This window comes from Eumetopias jubatus, unplaced genomic scaffold, assembly GCF_037043125.1.
Source record: "Eumetopias jubatus isolate StellerSeaLion01/CBP00866 unplaced genomic scaffold, mEumJub1_p1.0 scaffold_15, whole genome shotgun sequence".
NCBI classification, from domain to species: Eukaryota; Metazoa; Chordata; class Mammalia; order Carnivora; family Otariidae; genus Eumetopias; species Eumetopias jubatus.
This window is the reverse complement of record NW_028274821.1, coordinates 57,329,743-57,345,800: the sequence shown is the minus strand read 5'-3', so window position 1 is coordinate 57,345,800 and position 16,058 is coordinate 57,329,743. Positions and strand designations below refer to the sequence as shown.

At 56.7% G+C, this 16,058-nt stretch overlaps 1 protein-coding gene across 1 annotated transcript; it reads left to right on the top strand.

The window, feature by feature from the left end:
- The first annotated feature begins 8,434 nt into the window (after nt 1–8,434).
- Nucleotides 8,435–14,320, top strand: AQP3 (aquaporin 3 (Gill blood group)). Its single transcript, XM_028115275.2, has 6 exons — nt 8,435–8,625; nt 11,909–12,035; nt 12,397–12,534; nt 12,882–13,000; nt 13,319–13,536; nt 13,635–14,320. The coding sequence occupies exons 1-6, from the start codon at nt 8,518–8,520 to the stop codon at nt 13,801–13,803; spliced, it is 879 nt and encodes a 292-aa protein (XP_027971076.1). The 5' UTR covers nt 8,435–8,517; the 3' UTR covers nt 13,804–14,320.
- Nucleotides 14,321–16,058: the final 1,738 nt, after the last annotated feature.

Here is a 16,058-nt window from a genome sequence, read left to right as displayed (position 1 = left end):
TCTCTGCCTTTTCCACCTGGTGTTAACCACGTCTCCTACACGTAAGCTCTTTGGGGACAGGTGACATGTTTGAACATAGATTTCTTGGCGCCTTTGTGGCAGCGATGACAGTTCTGTGCTCACGGAGGCTACAGGTGTGTACAGCAGGGCCGATGGGAGAAGCAGGGCCACAGAAGACCTTAGGGAAAAGGGAGAGTCATGATTTGTACTCTGCCTAGACTGGGCGGGGTGGGGATGGTGAGAGCTGCAGGGGGCGTCCATGGAGCGCTTGGTAAATGTGGGGCGCTCTCAGGTATTTTCCGTATCTTCTGTGCGGGAGCGTGCTCACACGGTAATACCAGCCCCGTGAAGGATGCACTTTGACTTCTCATCTTCTGAATGAGGAAGCAGGTTCAGCAGCAGGCAGGCCCGGCTGTCAGGCTTCATCCTCAAGATGATAAGCCACATGTGGGGACCCTGATCTCCTCTTGTCCCAATTCTGTGAGTCTTTGTGAACCTGTGCTGGTCCCTACCTGTCACTGTCATGGGATTAGAAATGGGCATAGAGAATACATTGATGGGCTGCCTCAGCTGGGGGCTGCATCTCCCCGTGCCCTTGATTCACAGACTCCAAACGGAAGCCCGCAAGGCTTTATCGTCAGGGAAAGAAATGCAGTTCCAGCCCTCACGGACCTTGGGTCTGTGGTTGTCCCTGGCTGCTCCTCACTTACTTTCCTCCACAGCCCGTCCCTAGGCTCTGAGGAGGGATGGTGCTGGCCTGTTTCAGACTGTCCTGCTTCATCCATGGGTCAGCTTCAGTCCTTGGCTTCTGGCCTTTGCACAAAGCCAGTTCTAGGTGATCCCAGTATGGGAAGGAACAGAATCTGCCCCCAGGTAAAACTGCAGCAGGTGGCTCCAAGAGGGGCAGACAGCGGTCCCCACTCAGGAGATGAGCCCTGGCCCTGCTACGTCCCCATGCGTCCCCGGGCAGGTCACTTCCCCTCACTGGGCTCAGCCCTCCCACCTTGAAAATGGGCATGGTAATGGCTTTGTCAGGTGCACAATGTGGCAAGGGAGGAGGGCAGAGGACTCAGACCCAAGAAGCTGCGCCATCCTTTCTGCACTCCCTGCTTAGCTTAGGGGACGGGGTGTGGAGAGCGCTGGAAGCCCAGGCTCCCAGTCTCAATCCCTCACATTGCAGCTCCAATCTGTTTTCCTCAGATCTTCTCTGGGAAGTAGGTGAGGAGGCTGGTGTGGTCCAAGATGACCTTGGAAGTAGGTGAGGAGGGTGGCCTGAGGAGCTGGACCTTCATTGGAAGGGAAGAAGAGAAAACTAGAAGGAACTGTGTGAGCAAGGGTGTAGGTTACACAGCCCGGTGGGTGTATCCACCTTTGTGGGCTTCCGCATTTAACCTCGCAGGTGGATGTGGATGGGGTCGGAGTCTGTGTGTGATGTATGGAGTGATGTGTCTGCTCTGTGTTGGGGGGCGTGGACATGTCTGTATGCATTCGTCTGTGTGCACATTTTTGCCTCTAGTTCTGAGTTGCTGTAAAAGGGGAAATCTTTCTTTTTGAAGAGCAAGTCAGGAGAAAAAGCTCTCAGATAAAAGGCAAAAGCTCGATTTTTTTCCTGTGGATTTAAAGGCTTTAAACAAAGCCTTTTCCTTGGGGCTTTGGTTTCCCCAGTTCTGTCAGACCTTCTAAGCCTCTCTACATAGTTACATTTAGTGAATTCTCAAAGGGTCCTCTCTTCTGCCTGTGGCATCACCACCTCCTCTAAACCAGAATCCTTTTGGGGTGTTTGGGTGGCACAGTCAGTTGGTCATCTGACTTGGTTTCAGCTCAGGTCTTGATCTCAGGGTCGTGGGATCGAGCCCTGGGTCAGGCTTCACACTGAGCTCAGAGTCTGCTTGAGACTCTCCCTCTCCCTCTGCCCCTCCCACTCATGCTCTCTCTCCCTAAAATAAATAAATCTTTAAGTATAAAACCAGAATCCTTTTAGCTGAAGGCCCTATTTTCTTCTGCCCAGTACCTTACTTTGGAGAAGAAGAGCAAGACCTCAAAGCCTGGGGGTCCTTGCAGCAGGTTACATTCGGTGAGGTCCTGAGGGCTGCTCAGATTTGGGCTAGTCTGAGTGCCCCCACCCCAGTAAATAAACATGTAACCCCCCAACATCACAAAGTACTTGCTTTGTGAGTCATAGATTAATCCAGGTGAGAGATGAAGGGGAGGGGAAGCCTGGGGTACGTGAGTCACCCCTACCCTACTCAGCCTGCTTGCCCTTCCCTCTGCCGCAAAGAGAGAGGTGGGGTTGTGGTGGGGGAACAGGACTCTTAGACTGCCCACGGCACTAATGGGGACCAGGGTGTTCCAAACCCAGAGGGAGACTCATTTCCCTTTCCCACTTCAGCTTTTGAGAGCAGGATGGGGAGGATAGTTTTTCTGGTTTGCATGAGGCCTAGAGAGGTGCAGGAACTTGTCCAGGGTCACACAGGGGGCTAGGGGTGGAGACCCAGAGAATCTGGGCATCCTGGCTCCAGGCCTTACTGCTGAGCCTGGGCTTTCCCGGAGCCAAGGGCTGGGGTGAGGAGGAATAAAGGAATGGAGAGCTGAGTTCCAGATCTGGGCAATGGGGCGGAGAGGAGTGCAAAGCCTGGCCCCGTCCCCCGCTCCGGGCCACCTGCCAGCCTTGCTGCTCTCTGCCCACCCAGGGTGCTTGAACGAAGCTGTTATCAGCAAGACCTAGAGGAGCAGAGCCAAGGATAGGGGAGGAGTGGGAGTGCGCACACTCTGGTCCACCTTAGCTCAAGCCTGAGTCTCCTCTGTCCCCCTAGCCAACAGAATCACCGAACTTGCCAAGAGACTAGAACTTAATTATTCCAACCACTTAAAAAAGGACAATTCTGTGATGGAGGTCTAATTACCGCTACAATGGCAATCATATTATACAGCACAGAGAGATACGGCATCTTGGCCTTTCTCTTATGTGCCCCCACAGAATCCCCACCCCCGTCCCCCAATCCATGGGGTCTCCCTGGAGTCCGGTTCCCACTGACCCCAGGTCTACGATCCTCAGGAAGTCCTACCTGAAGTCTGACCGCAGGGCCTCCTGGTGTAGCCTGGCCTGTCCGGCGGACCCTTTCCCCTGCGACGCCTCTTCCCTGGGGCAGGCGGCTGGTGGCCGCCCCGTGATCGGCCCCCAGACTGGGCTGGGATGAGGGGAGAGAATACTGCGCCTCACACATGCCCGCGGCCTTTCTGGAACACCAGATGCAGAGCCTCCTTCCACCACCCGTCTCCCATCTGGCCCCCTTCAGACCGCAGGCCTCTCAGAGAGCAGTTGTCCGGGCCCCATCTCAGGTTCAAGTTCCTGTCTTCCCAATTCTTGCCTCCAATTTTAGCTTCTTGCCAACCTGCCCTGTTCACTCTGGCCCCTAAATCCCCAATTCACACCCTCCTCGCTCCCTATAGGTATCGCCCTGCATCTGGCCTCTTTCCCTCCTCCGTGGCTTCCTTCCAGGCCTCCTGGCCTCAGCCTCTCCCCTCCAACACATCCTCCACTTCGCAGCTGGCAGCATCCTTCCAATGCCTTCCATTAAGTGACAAACGGAGACCGTACCACTTCCCTGCTTGAAACCCTCAGGTCTCCCATTAGCTTCTGTTCTTAGCAGTGGAACATTTGTCAATTATCGTCCTGTTTAGAATCCTGATATAACATGGTTAAGATACTGTGGTTGAAGCAGGAGGTGGGGCCAGGGCTCTGCCTCCTTGGCGTCCCTCTCCCCGTTTCCAGCTGCCGCAGTCGTTTCGAGAGCTTCCTCAGAGCCCTGGGGATTAAAGAAGCATGGCTTCAATATCTCTGGATCCTCGATAAGGTCCAGGCCCTTAGTACAGAAGCCAAGGCCCTTCCTGTGCCACCAGTGTCCCTCCCTGGCTTCACTACAGGTGCTCTCATCATGGCCTGGCCCAGCAGGCTCTCACCCGGAAGACCCTCCCTAAAATCCCAAGCAAACGTTTCCTCCTCCAGGAAGCCCTCTGGTTGCCTCAGCTCCCCAAGAGCTCCATGCTCCTTTCGTGGCTGCAGGAGCCAGGCAAATGCCAGGCCCTAATTCGGGCCCCCCCCCGGAAGCCCGTGAGCTTTTCTTTCTCCTCAGCCTCTGGTCCTGAACCCCCAACCTCTGAGGCAATCACCCTGGTTCCAGAAGCTTTCCTGCTAGTGAAGAAGGAGATAGGAAAACAGAAAACCCAGGGTCTACAAGGATCTGATCCCTGAGGTGTGAACCTGAGCCTTCCAGGCACCCTAGGCCTGGTTGCAGGGATAGCCTGGTCTGTGTCAGCTCCATGTCACTAACTCCCCTCCCCCTAGGCTGGCACGGGGCAGGCCCAAACGGCCGGCCGGTTAGTCTCCAGCCTCCTCAACCGATCCTCATTCTCTATCTCTGGCTTTTGTAAACACTGGACCCAGACCCACAGCCAGGCCCAGGCAGGGACACACCCAGATATGCACACAGAGCCCCTTGGACACACGAAGGCACACACAGGCCCTGATGGATACCCACATGCATGCATGGACCCCATGGTTGTCCACGTGTCCATGCAGACCTCCATGGATATACACACAGCCAAGAACACACATGGATGCGTGTGCATATTCACATAGGAGGACATGTGGCTCTGATTAAGGCGGCAGCTTCTAGAATAAGCCTTTCTTTCTATGTTGACTATGTAATACGGTTTTTAAAGCCTGAAGCACCCACAATCTTGTTTGGTTCTTACAGTGGCTCTGCATTGGGGGATGGGAGGACTTCATCTGAAACTTCCAGGTGACTGATGAAGAAACTGACACTGAGGGCTGGGAGAAGAGAGCTGTTTGGTCACCTGACTGGTGAGTGGCCAAGCCAGACTTGGAGCTGAGATTCTAGGTCTGGGGGAGGCCTCTGCCCCATCAGCCTAGACTTTGTGACTCTGGGCCCTTCCTCAGCAAGGAGTGTAGGCCACTGCCTCATCCATTTGCCTCCTCTAGGACTCTCTGCTATACCCAAAGGGTGCCAAGGGCACCTCAGGGACACCAGAAGGTGAACCCAGAATCCCCAGGATATGGGTCTAAAGGTAGATTTTTCTAAGGGTCCAGCTGGACATCTGGCTGGAGGTGCCAAGGGGGTAGTTTTTGTTCATGGGCTCTCTGCCATCTTGTCTGGAGACAGGGGGTGACTGTTGGTGCAGTAGGAGGAGAGGCTCGTCCGCCCCCCAGTCTGGGGACGCTCATAATAGGATGATTCATCTCTGCTCTCCACTCCCAGTTCAAGTCCAGAGCCAGTCCCCAACTCTTGAGGCCTAGGAGCAGGAACAATGTCCAGCAGTGGCCTAAGAGTGAGACACATTCTAGAAAGGGAGCTCAGGTGTGGAGAGACTTAGTGGGTTCCTGTGCCCTGGCTCCCTGCTCCTCCTGTGCCTCGGACCTGAGGCTCCCTGGCCTCTCTGCCCTTCTCTACCTCTCCTCCTCATCCCCATGGGGTTTGAGCCTCCCAGCTCAATACTTAGTGGCTGAGACCTTAGCAGGTGACTTCTTTCCAAACCTCAGTTTTGTCATCTAGGAAAGGGAGGGGATACAGTCACCTTTGGGGGTTGTTTTGCAAATAGGAGGAAGTGCTTTCTAAACTTGAAAATGTCTGTATGTCTGCTTTGGTCTGCCACTCCCCCCATCCCGCTCCAGTGCTCTGGAGGAGATTAGGGGGGTTGAAGAAGCCGGGTGGACGGTAGCATGATTTGTTCTCTTATGTCTACACTCGTCTCTACCCCATTTGCTGACAGCAAGAACCACGTATCTTCTGATGGTTCAGGCGGCTCCTATTGAAGCAAAAAGAGTTTGGGGGTCAGACAATGAAGGATGTGCCACCACCTCTCTGCCCCCTTACAGGGCCCCAGCCAGCCCCTCTGGTCCAGCAGGCTGGGACCTGCATCTTTAGCCCTTCCCTTGCCTGGGAACCCACTCCCCCAGCTCTGACCCCAAGGAGTCACAGCCTCCCATGGGGTGGATGGGCTGTCAAGGCCCCTTCCTGGGCTCAGCCCTCCCGCCCAGGTGAGACATAAACCTTGCTCAAGATGCCCTGGGAGGAGGTGGTGCCTCCTCATCTGCATCCTCCCAGAGCTCCCAGGTGGGCTGGCTTCTAGCCTGCACTTGGTACTGGTTTTCCTTCCCAAAGCACAGGAGGGAGCCCAGAGGGCTATAGGTAAGCTATGTGACTCAGAGCCGGGCCCTACCAAGCTTCTCTGTGAAGCCATGCTTCTTCCTACCTTTTGCCCCAGAGGGCGCCATTGACATTGAACTACAATAAGAAAAGTTGTACGGTGAGGTCCTGCTTCAGACCCCAAACTCAGGCCAGCCTGGCACTTCTGGACAAAATCCCCAAGCCCTGACCCCTCTTAATCCCACATGAGGGCTGGCAGGAATAAGGGACCATTGGAAGGCATTGCATTCTTCTCCCTCTTCCAGGCCCACTCAAAAGCACCAAGCCCTGACCCAAACCCATCCCAATGTGCATGTGTATGTACATGTATGAACATGTGTGTGCACACAAGTTATAGATAGGAATGAGTTTGGTGGGAGTATTTGGTGCAGCACATGTGAACACCTATAAGCTGAGTGCAAACGCGGGTGTTTAGGGGCCTTGTGTGTGTCTGCTGGTGGCAAAGCTGCTGCTGTCTTTCTCCTGTGCTCTGGTTTCCAGGCCAGGCCAGGCCAGGCCAGGATGGGCCTCGGTGAGGAGGGGGTGCTGTGGGCTGGGGTTCCTTACTTTCTTCCAGGGTTGAGGAGCCCCTTGCCAGTCCCTGTGCAGCCCCAGCTGAGGCATCGAAGGGCTAAGAAGCACATCATGTGACGGGGAGGAGAAAGGGCAGCACGGTAGAGGGTGTGTCCCCACTTCCACAGTCTGCGCTCTGGCATCAGGAGTCTAGGGTTGTGTCTTGAGTCACAGACTGGCAGTGGGGCTGTGGGTCAACACTTGGTGATGGCCCCCTGATTCACTGTGGGCCTCCCAGCCCGTGGCGGCCCAGGGAGTGGGGGTGCTTCTCCCTGGGCAAAGAGCCATGGGAGATCTCTTGTGTGGGTTACATATATGTTTGAGCCCATGGCCAGGCTCTCATGTGAATGGGATCCCATGAGCATGTGAACAGAGCTCAGTGTTTATAGGTGAGTGTGCCTGCCAATCTTGGGTGTGTGTGTGTGTGTGTGTGCGTGCGCATGTGCGAGTGTGTAAATTTACCCAAAACGTGTTGCTAAACCCCATCTCTCTGGGTATGAGTCATCTCTGGAGCCCTCATTTCTGACAGCCACTCCTCAAGGGCTAAGCCCCCAGGGCCCTAAGACCACCTGGATGAAGTACCTCTGGAAAATGTGGTCTCCTCTGGCAGTGCTGCCATCTTGACTGGGGTGAGGTCAGATTTGCTCCCAGTCCTCTGGAATTAGGGCGCAGGCCACCACACCTTAGTTTCCCAATTATTAAATGCAATATGGGGAGCAACGTTGCCTCACACGCCCCCTCAGATGGGGCCGACAACCCTCACAGTTTAGCCAACTTAACCTCTTAAAGGGTCAAACTCTCCCCTGGCTGGGGATCAGTGAAAGTGGGGGAAGAGAGGGTTAAAAACAGCTGGGACTCACCCTGCTGGCAAGCATGTGGCATGTGGCATGTCCAGACAACTGCAGCTCGGCCTCTGGAGCCATGTGCAAAACACACGCAGGTACACGTGTGGCAAACTGAGTTAAGGCAGCCAGGTTCAACAGACATATGCACAGCCCCGAGAAATGTCCAAGTGCGATCTGGTACACAGGGCAGACGTCATGTGCGGACCCAGCTGTGGACAGAGCTGGTCAGGACATGCAACATGGGACATGTACTCAGCACAAGGAACACGGCCCATGAACGCTCAGCCTATGTTCTGTGAGCCCACCCAGGTCCGGACTATGAGAGGGTCTCTTCTCCCTCGGGGCCCACCGCCTCCTCCCTCCAGCCCCCTGACGGAGGACCTGCTGGGTCCAGCCATCCTGTAGAGCTGGGTGGGGCCAGTCCTTTCCTCTCTGACCTGCCTCTCTCACCCGCACCGTCGTGTGGACGACCGAGGAGGTCTCTGGTGGCGGCTTCATTCTCCCCAGCCACGGTCCCGCACCTGCCTGTACCCCACGCAATCCCCTCTCAGACCCGCGCGATCCCCTCGGCCCCCAACACGCCTCCTCCTCTAAGTGCCCTCCCGGAGCGAACGTCACCCCTAAAGCTCCTCACACACACATACCCGCCGCCCCCTCCCTTCCCGCTCAGCTTCCCCCAGCCCAGCGTCCCCACCGGCCTCCCCAAGCAAAGCGGTGGGGGCGGCCGCCCACACGTCGGGCGGGGCGGCGGGGCGGCCAGGGCGGGCAGGGCGGGCGGGGCGCGTGCCTCCGGCTCCTATAAAGGGCGCCACCCGGCGTTCGGGGCCACCGCTGCCGCCCCGCCGCGCTCGCCGCCGCAGCCAGCCCACCTCGGACGCGCCGCCGCTCCCGCCATGGGTCGACAGAAGGAGCTGGTGTCCCGCTGCGGCGAGATGCTCCACATCCGCCACCGGCTGCTTCGCCAGGCTCTGGCTGAGTGCCTGGGGACCCTCATCCTCGTGGTGAGTGGAGGGACCCGGAGAAGCCCTTCTCTCTCCAGGCCCCCCGCGCTCCGCGGCCTCTCTGTTCACACTGGAGGTGCTCTTTTTCAAGGCTGGCGCGCCCCCTCGCCCTGCTCTGCTCCACACCTTGACCCTTTCCAGGGTGGTCTTTCCCCTAGCTCTAACCCCATCCCTGACAGCTCTGACTCTTGCCAGAATGGCAGCCCTTACTCCACTGACAGCTCTGATGGGTCACCCTCTCACCAGGGCCGCAGCCCACAGGCAGGGGGCAGTGGTCACCCCTGCGGTCTGAGACCAACAGGGTCTTCTCCTGGCTCTCAGCTCCCCAGGTGCCCCGAGTCCCCGCTCTGGGAGGCAGTGGAGGCTTTGGCAAATGGGCCCCTATTAGATTATTTGGGTCCTGGATATCTGGCCCCTAATGAATAATTAAGCTTCAGAAAGTCCAAAAGTTCCCCTGACGTGAGGACAGTTTGCCATGGGTGGGGGCAGAGGGCGGAGGCCACACAGGTGCAAACAGCAAAGTTGGAAGAAAGGAAGATCCTGAGGAAAAGGAGGCTGTGGAAGGCAGCTGGGCCCCGGGGCACAGAGGACATGGTGTCACTAAGTCCCTCCTCTTGTGCTGAGCCCCTGTCAGTCACCCAGACAGACGCTATCATCCTCTGCCCAAGCCCTCTGAGTTACTCCCCAGCCTTTAACTCAACCTCTGAGTTAGTTTGTGGGTTCTCAGAGTAGGCCACTTTCACTACCTGGGTCACTCCCCAGTCCATTTACTCCCTGGTTACAACAGTTTTGTCCCTAGGTTGTTTCTGGGTGACTTTGTTTGCATTTCTTGGGTTTGACAACCACTTTCAGTCTCCATTTCCTGTCCTACCTCTTCTCTAATTTTCAGCCCCTCATGTGGTCACAGCTGTTTTCTTCTGGGTTACTTCTGGGTTCAGTTGCTTCCTTGTGGTGAATGGGTTATTCCGTTCCTGCACCAGCCCTAACTGTAGGTAACGCAGACCAGCCAGGCCCCTGCGGACTAGGAAACTTAACTAGAGGCAAGGAGGTAGAGCTGGGGTGGCCCAAATGGGTGGTGGTGGTAGAGCAGGCTCCGTGGCGAGAGAAGGTCTTAGACTCACCTTTGGCTTCCAGGAACAGCAGCGGAGAAGCCAGATGGGGCACTTTATCCACAGCCCCTCGCAAGACTAGTGGCCCTACTCGTCTTCCATGCCAAGAAGGGAAGAGGGGGGAAGAGAGGGGCAGGTGCTTTTCACCCTCCTGTCCCAGAGCCTTGCGTCCCTCACTCCCTATCTTGAGTGATGGTCCATGCCCCTGTCCGTGAGCAGCCAGAACGGGGGACGTTGTCTTCCACATTCATAGAAGGGCCTCCCTGGGGCACCTGGGTGGCTCAGTCGTTAAGCGTCTGCCTTCGGCTCGGGTCATGATCTCAGGGTCCTGGGATCGAGCCCCGCATCGGGCTCCCTGCTCAGCAGGAAGCCTGCTTCTCCCTCCCCCACTCTCCCTGCTTGTGTTCCCTCGCTCGCTGTCTCTCTCTCTGTCAAATAAAAAAAAAAAAAAAATCTTAAAAAAAAAAAAAAAGAAGGGCCTCCCTAACCCCTCTCCCATCTCAGTCAGCCTCTCCCACAAAGGAGCAGTCAGGCCTTGCACTGAGCCCCAGGATCATTTGGCTTATCCTCAACCACAAAAGGAGGGTGTTAACTTCTGTGAAGGCCTTCAGGCTCAGGTCAGCGTAAGGCCTCTGGTGTCAGTGAAAAGCAGACTCTCCAGGGCAGCCTGGAGAAGAGGGGCTAGGCCTGGAAGAGCCCCGAGTGGTGGGTGAAGGCTTGCCTGCATACCTCTGTGCGCTGGGGACCCAGAGCCTGTGGTGGCAGGATCACAGCTGGCCTTGGGGGGAGGGTGGCCCCTTTCTCTGGGGTGCCTAGCAAGGCGGGGAGTGGGGGAGAAGGGGGGGAAGGAAGAAGAAGATTAGCCCCAAGGTGGTGGAACTGGCTCTGACAGCTTCTCCCTCCAAGGTCTCCTGGGATGAAGCCAGGTTTGGGCCTCAGGCAGGAAAAGAGCTGGGGCCACGGCCTGCCAAGCCGGGCAGAGTGCCCCGGACCCCCATGGGCCCTCCCACCCCCCCACCCCCCGCATACTCACAGTCTCTGATCTTTGCTCTCACCTGCCTACACACCACCTTTGCCCTGCCATCACTGCCGCTGGCTTCCCCACTGTCTCTTAGTCCTTCTGAGGGATGATAATCAAAATGCGTAACGACCCAGTACAACAGGACACTGACCCATCCAAATGGACAAGGGCTCTTAGCACAAGTTTTGGGAGCTGCCCGCTGCCTAGGCCTAACACTTTTAGTGATGGGGAGGTAGAAGAGGAAACCCAGGGCAGGGCCTGGAGTGAGCAGCCTTAGGGAACACTCCGGAGGCTCAGGGCAATAGTTCTTTGTGTAGGGTACAGAAGCATTTTTACATTTAAATAAGAGGAACAGGATTTCTATACTTGCAGCACATCAGGGACCTTAGTCTTCTTGAATCCCCCCCTCACCGGCAGAAACCTCAGAACCAGTCTCCCCACTTCCAGTGCCCTGCTGTGGTTAGTGAGAGGGGCCACTGAGATCATTGTCTTTAGGACCTCCACATCTGAGTAGGGAACCTGGACCCCTGAGGGCCGAGAGGGCAGGGTGGATGGAGAGAGGAGGCTCTGGGACAGGAACAGGGGCAGGGGCAGGGGCTCTGACGTTCCAGATTCAGGAGAAGTGGACTCCGCCTTACTTCTGACCTCCTCCCTATTTCTCTGTGCCCTGCGCCACCCCCACCCCACCCACCCCCCCCCTTCGCCAAAGCTCTTCTTTGGGACAAGGAAGGAGGCAAGTACAGGTGGGGGATGAGTGAGAGCCTTCCCACTTTGTGGGCCGGGACTGAAGGGCTGCTGGAGAAAGTGTGCTAGGGTGAAGGCTGCTCCCCTATACCGCACTCCTACTGAGATTCCAGAAAAATCAGAGAAGACGGTCCAGCCATCTTTTGGGCTGCCAGTTGTAGACTCTGCTTCCAGTCCCTTCCATAGGGCCCTGTTAAATTAAAGTTTGGGTGTTGTGGGTGAGAGGGCATATCTGCTTATTCTGCGGGCTACAGTTGCCACAGGAGGGGTTTGGGTTGGATTTCCCTGGGAAGGGCTTCCCTGTCCTCCAGATGACGGCAAGTGGAAGTTGCTGGATTCACCCCTTCCCTCTGGAGTCACAGAGTTGCTGGGCCTCACTCTCCCTGCCTGGTTCTCTTTCTTGATACAGATGTTTGGCTGTGGCTCTGTGGCCCAGGTGGTGCTCAGCCGGGGCACCCACGGTGGTTTCCTCACCATCAACCTAGCCTTCGGCTTCGCTGTCACCCTGGGCATCCTTGTGGCTGGCCAGGTCTCTGGTAAGGCCTTGCTCTGCCCTCAGTCATTACCCTCAAATGGCATTCCCGCAAGGCGCCCAACTGATGGGGTGGCAGGGGACATTCCCAAGGGCAAGGCATAGCCATGGCCTCAGCTTTTTTGAACTTTGGAAGAGAAGAACGGAGAAGGAACTTGATACTTTGAACCTTTGACTCTCACCTTGGAATCCGATTATCAGAGGTGGCCTGTTACATAGTCCAACCCACCGTCTGGTACAAGAAAACCCTTCTCTGCACCCGTGCTTTCGAGGGCCAGAGAGGGGGAATATGGAGGTTAGGGATCCTGGCCTCCCCACTGTGGCAAGCTACAGTGACTAATAGGTCCCATCCCCCCTCTGCCCAGGGGCCCACCTGAACCCTGCTGTGACCTTTGCCATGTGTTTCTTGGCGCGCGAGCCCTGGATCAAGCTGCCCATCTACACCTTGGCGCAGACGCTGGGAGCCTTCTTGGGTGCTGGGATTGTTTTTGGGCTGTATTATGGTAAGCATTCCCCACCCTGCCATCCTCCACTACCTCCCTCCCTCTGCTTGGGACCTGTTGGCACCAGGCCTTTTGATGACAGACAGCTGGGGCCTGCCCAAGCCCCGGGCTCATGACTCACTCATTCACTCACGGGCCCAAGGTGGGCACAAGGGGAAAGAAACAAGTTGGGCAACAATAGAGTCTCAGGCTGTCCACCCCCCGCCCCCCAACCCCGCCTGTCCACAGGCTCCTGAGGAGTACAGTGAGGTACTCACCTGTGATCCCCCAGGGGGGTGGGCCCAGCCTGAGACTGGAGAGCGGGTCGGCTTCTGCCCTCACCCCCTCTGGGTCTGATCTGTCACCAGATGCAATCTGGGACTTTGCCAAGAATGAGCTCATAGTCTCGGGCCCCAATGGCACAGCAGGCATCTTTGCCACCTACCCCTCTGGACACTTGGACATGGTCAATGGATTCTTCGACCAGGTACGGGCCAGGGAACCGTGAGGAGCACGGGGAGGAGGAGCAAGCTGCTCAGCTGCTTGTGGGTGGCTGGCGGACAGGGCTCCTTGTCTATAGCAAGGTTTCTCAGTGTGTGGGGACACCTACATCAGAATCATGGTGGCAGGCATCGGCATATTTAGCCAGGTCCCCAGGGGATCCTTTTTGCACGCTCACATTCTAGCACCACTGCTGGAAAGAGCTGGACTCCGGAAGCGGTAAGACTGTAGGAGCCCGAGGGCAGAGGAGGGACCAGAGGCTGGGGTAGGAGCAGCTCCTCACTCTGTCCTCCCCACTCCCCAGTTCATTGGCACTGCCTCCCTCATCGTGTGTGTGCTGGCCATTGTTGACCCCTACAACAACCCCGTCCCCCGCGGCCTGGAGGCCTTCACCGTGGGCCTGGTGGTCCTGGTTATCGGCACCTCCATGGGTTTCAACTCTGGCTATGCTGTCAATCCCGCCCGGGACTTCGGTCCCCGCCTTTTCACCGCCGTTGCTGGCTGGGGCTCTGAAGTCTTCACGTGAGTGCAGCCCCCCCACCTTCCCCCGGCCTGCCCTAGCCTGACACCCCTCCGCTGCCCACCTGCCCCCGACCGCCTGTCTGTCTGTCTGTCCCCAGGACCGGCCGCCACTGGTGGTGGGTGCCCATCGTGTCTCCACTCCTGGGCTCCATTGCGGGTGTCTTCGTGTACCAGCTCATGATCGGCTGCCACCTGGAGCAGCCTCCACCCTCCACTGAGCAGGAGAATGTGAAGCTGGCCCATGTGAAGCACAAGGAGCAGATCTGAGTGGGCAGGGGCTACCTCCCCGCCCCCTCCCTTGAGCATCCCCAGACTGTGCAGGGGCTGCTGCCTAGAAGCCTTCATGGGTCCCTCCCAGACTGAGAAGCTCCTTGTCAACTCCCACTCCAGTGGACAGCCCCCTTGGGGATTCTCCCCAGGATGCTCCCCAAATAGGCCCTTAGGACACTGTCTTTAAGCTGTGGTGGGATAGGGAGTAGGCCCAACATACCCTTTGTTTCCCAAAAGGAGAATGGGCAGTGGGCGTGTGAGCATGTGTGCACGTGTGTGCATGTATGTGCGCGTGTGTGTGCTTTCCAAGATACTCAGGGCAAGGGACCAAGTGGAAAGGATTCTAGCTGTTGGGGGGAGACCAGAGGAAGGCAAAGATCCATCTGTGGTGTGTCCCATCTGTGAGTGAAGAAAGTGTGAAGAGTCTGCATGTTTCAGGGGGCTCCATACGGAGAAGGGTCCAGATATATGTGTTTCTGAGTATTCTAAGCAGGGAGCTTCTCTAGGCTTTGGGGGAGGTAGGGTGGGGACATGGGGGTGGGGCGGGGGGGGAGGAGGCCACAGCCCAGGTATGGAGCTCTGGTTGTATATAAGTAAGAACAGGACGTAGTTCTGTGATAATGTAGGCATGAGGGGTGGTGGGGTGAAGTCCAGGTCATAAGTTTCATGCTTGCCTTTTTTTTTTTTTTTTTTTTTTAATACAGCAGATGTTACAGTTTTAGGGATGGGGGTTGGGAGATTCTTCTTAAAATAGGGTCTTCACTCCTTTAATACTCCACTCAAAAAATGTACTCTTTTGCCTTTTATAAAAAAACAATAATAATAATAATAAAATGTGTGCCTAAAACTGCCAGTTTGCTCTGCTGTTGTTCTGGGGCTAGCTAAGGAGCTTCATGGTGTCCAGCCACAAATACCAGCAAGGGTGCCCCACTGCTGTCTCACCCGGACCGGGTACCCTAGGCCTAGTAGTTGGGCGCTGCCGGCGGGGGGGGGGGGGCAGGCAGAGGTCAGTCCCACAGACAGGTCAGAGAGCCTTTTCACCAAGCCTCTCAGCTTGAACTCAAGTGGCCCCACACTTTCCCCCAAGCTTCCATCCTCTTGCACAATGAATGGCATCTCCTTCCTGACCCCTGCACCTACCCATCATCCCAGGAAGGCGGGCTTGAACCTGGCCTAGGGAAAAACGTTTTCTCGGGCAGAGGTGGCCAAAAGGGAGGACTAGTATTCACGAAGCAGACCAATCAGACGAGGGGCCTGTATAGTCTTCTATAGCTTGCCGCTGTTTAGGGTCTATTACCTCCACCCAGACCTTGGCCACAGCCCCCTTAGCGGCCTCCCTGGCTCCGGGCTTACCCCAGCAGCAATCAGAGGGATCTTTCTGACACCACTGTTGAAAGTGGGCTTCTTTCCATGGCTCTGCCCACTATCCAGACACAACCCCAAATCCTTTGCACTCGGTGCCCCCAGGACCTGGCCCGTGATCCCTACCTACCCCTCACAATCGTCCATTGCCGCCCGCCTCCTCGGTGCCCTTCTGTGCCTTCCTCCCTTTGAACCTTTGCTGGCGCTCGCTCCCTGAAATCCGCCTGGTCTGCTCTACTGTCTCCTCCTCTAGAAAGTCATCCTTGCTCCAACCCCACCCTTCCACCATTTTCTAGTCAGTCGTCTGAACTCAGGGAGCATGGCTACGTTCATCCTCGCCTCCCCCTCTGCTCAGTTCTTCAGTCTGATGCCTCTGCTGCCCGCGGGGCTGGGGTGGGACCACTGACCCGACTGCCCCCAGGGAGGCGAGGGGCTCGGCGCCCCTGAGCCCAGGAAGCTCTGTCAGGAAATCATGGGCCCCTTCTCACCTTCTCCTTCCCTACCTCCTTACCAGATCCTCTTCAAGTTTCACTGGGAATAAAAGGGAAGGCGGGCCCCAAGCTTAGCCCTCCTGCAGAGTTAACCCCGTGGCAGCCAGAGGATCCCTGGGTCTGGAGGGAGAAATGTGGCTTGTAGAGATTAAGCTGGTGCTCCCTAGCCACTTCATAGATGAGGGGGCCTGGCTCAAAGAGGGTGGGTGGCAAATGCAGGGCCACACAGCCAGGACTCTGGTGGAGGTGGTGATGGGGGAAGGCCAGGTGAGAGACCATCTCAGGTCTCCAACCCCTCCTTTGTCCCCAGCTCCCAAGAGGTGTGTCCGGAATGTTGGAGAGACCTGAGCCAGAGGGAGTGTCCCCTTCCCAGGCCCCGAGGGGAGGAAGGGCCACCCT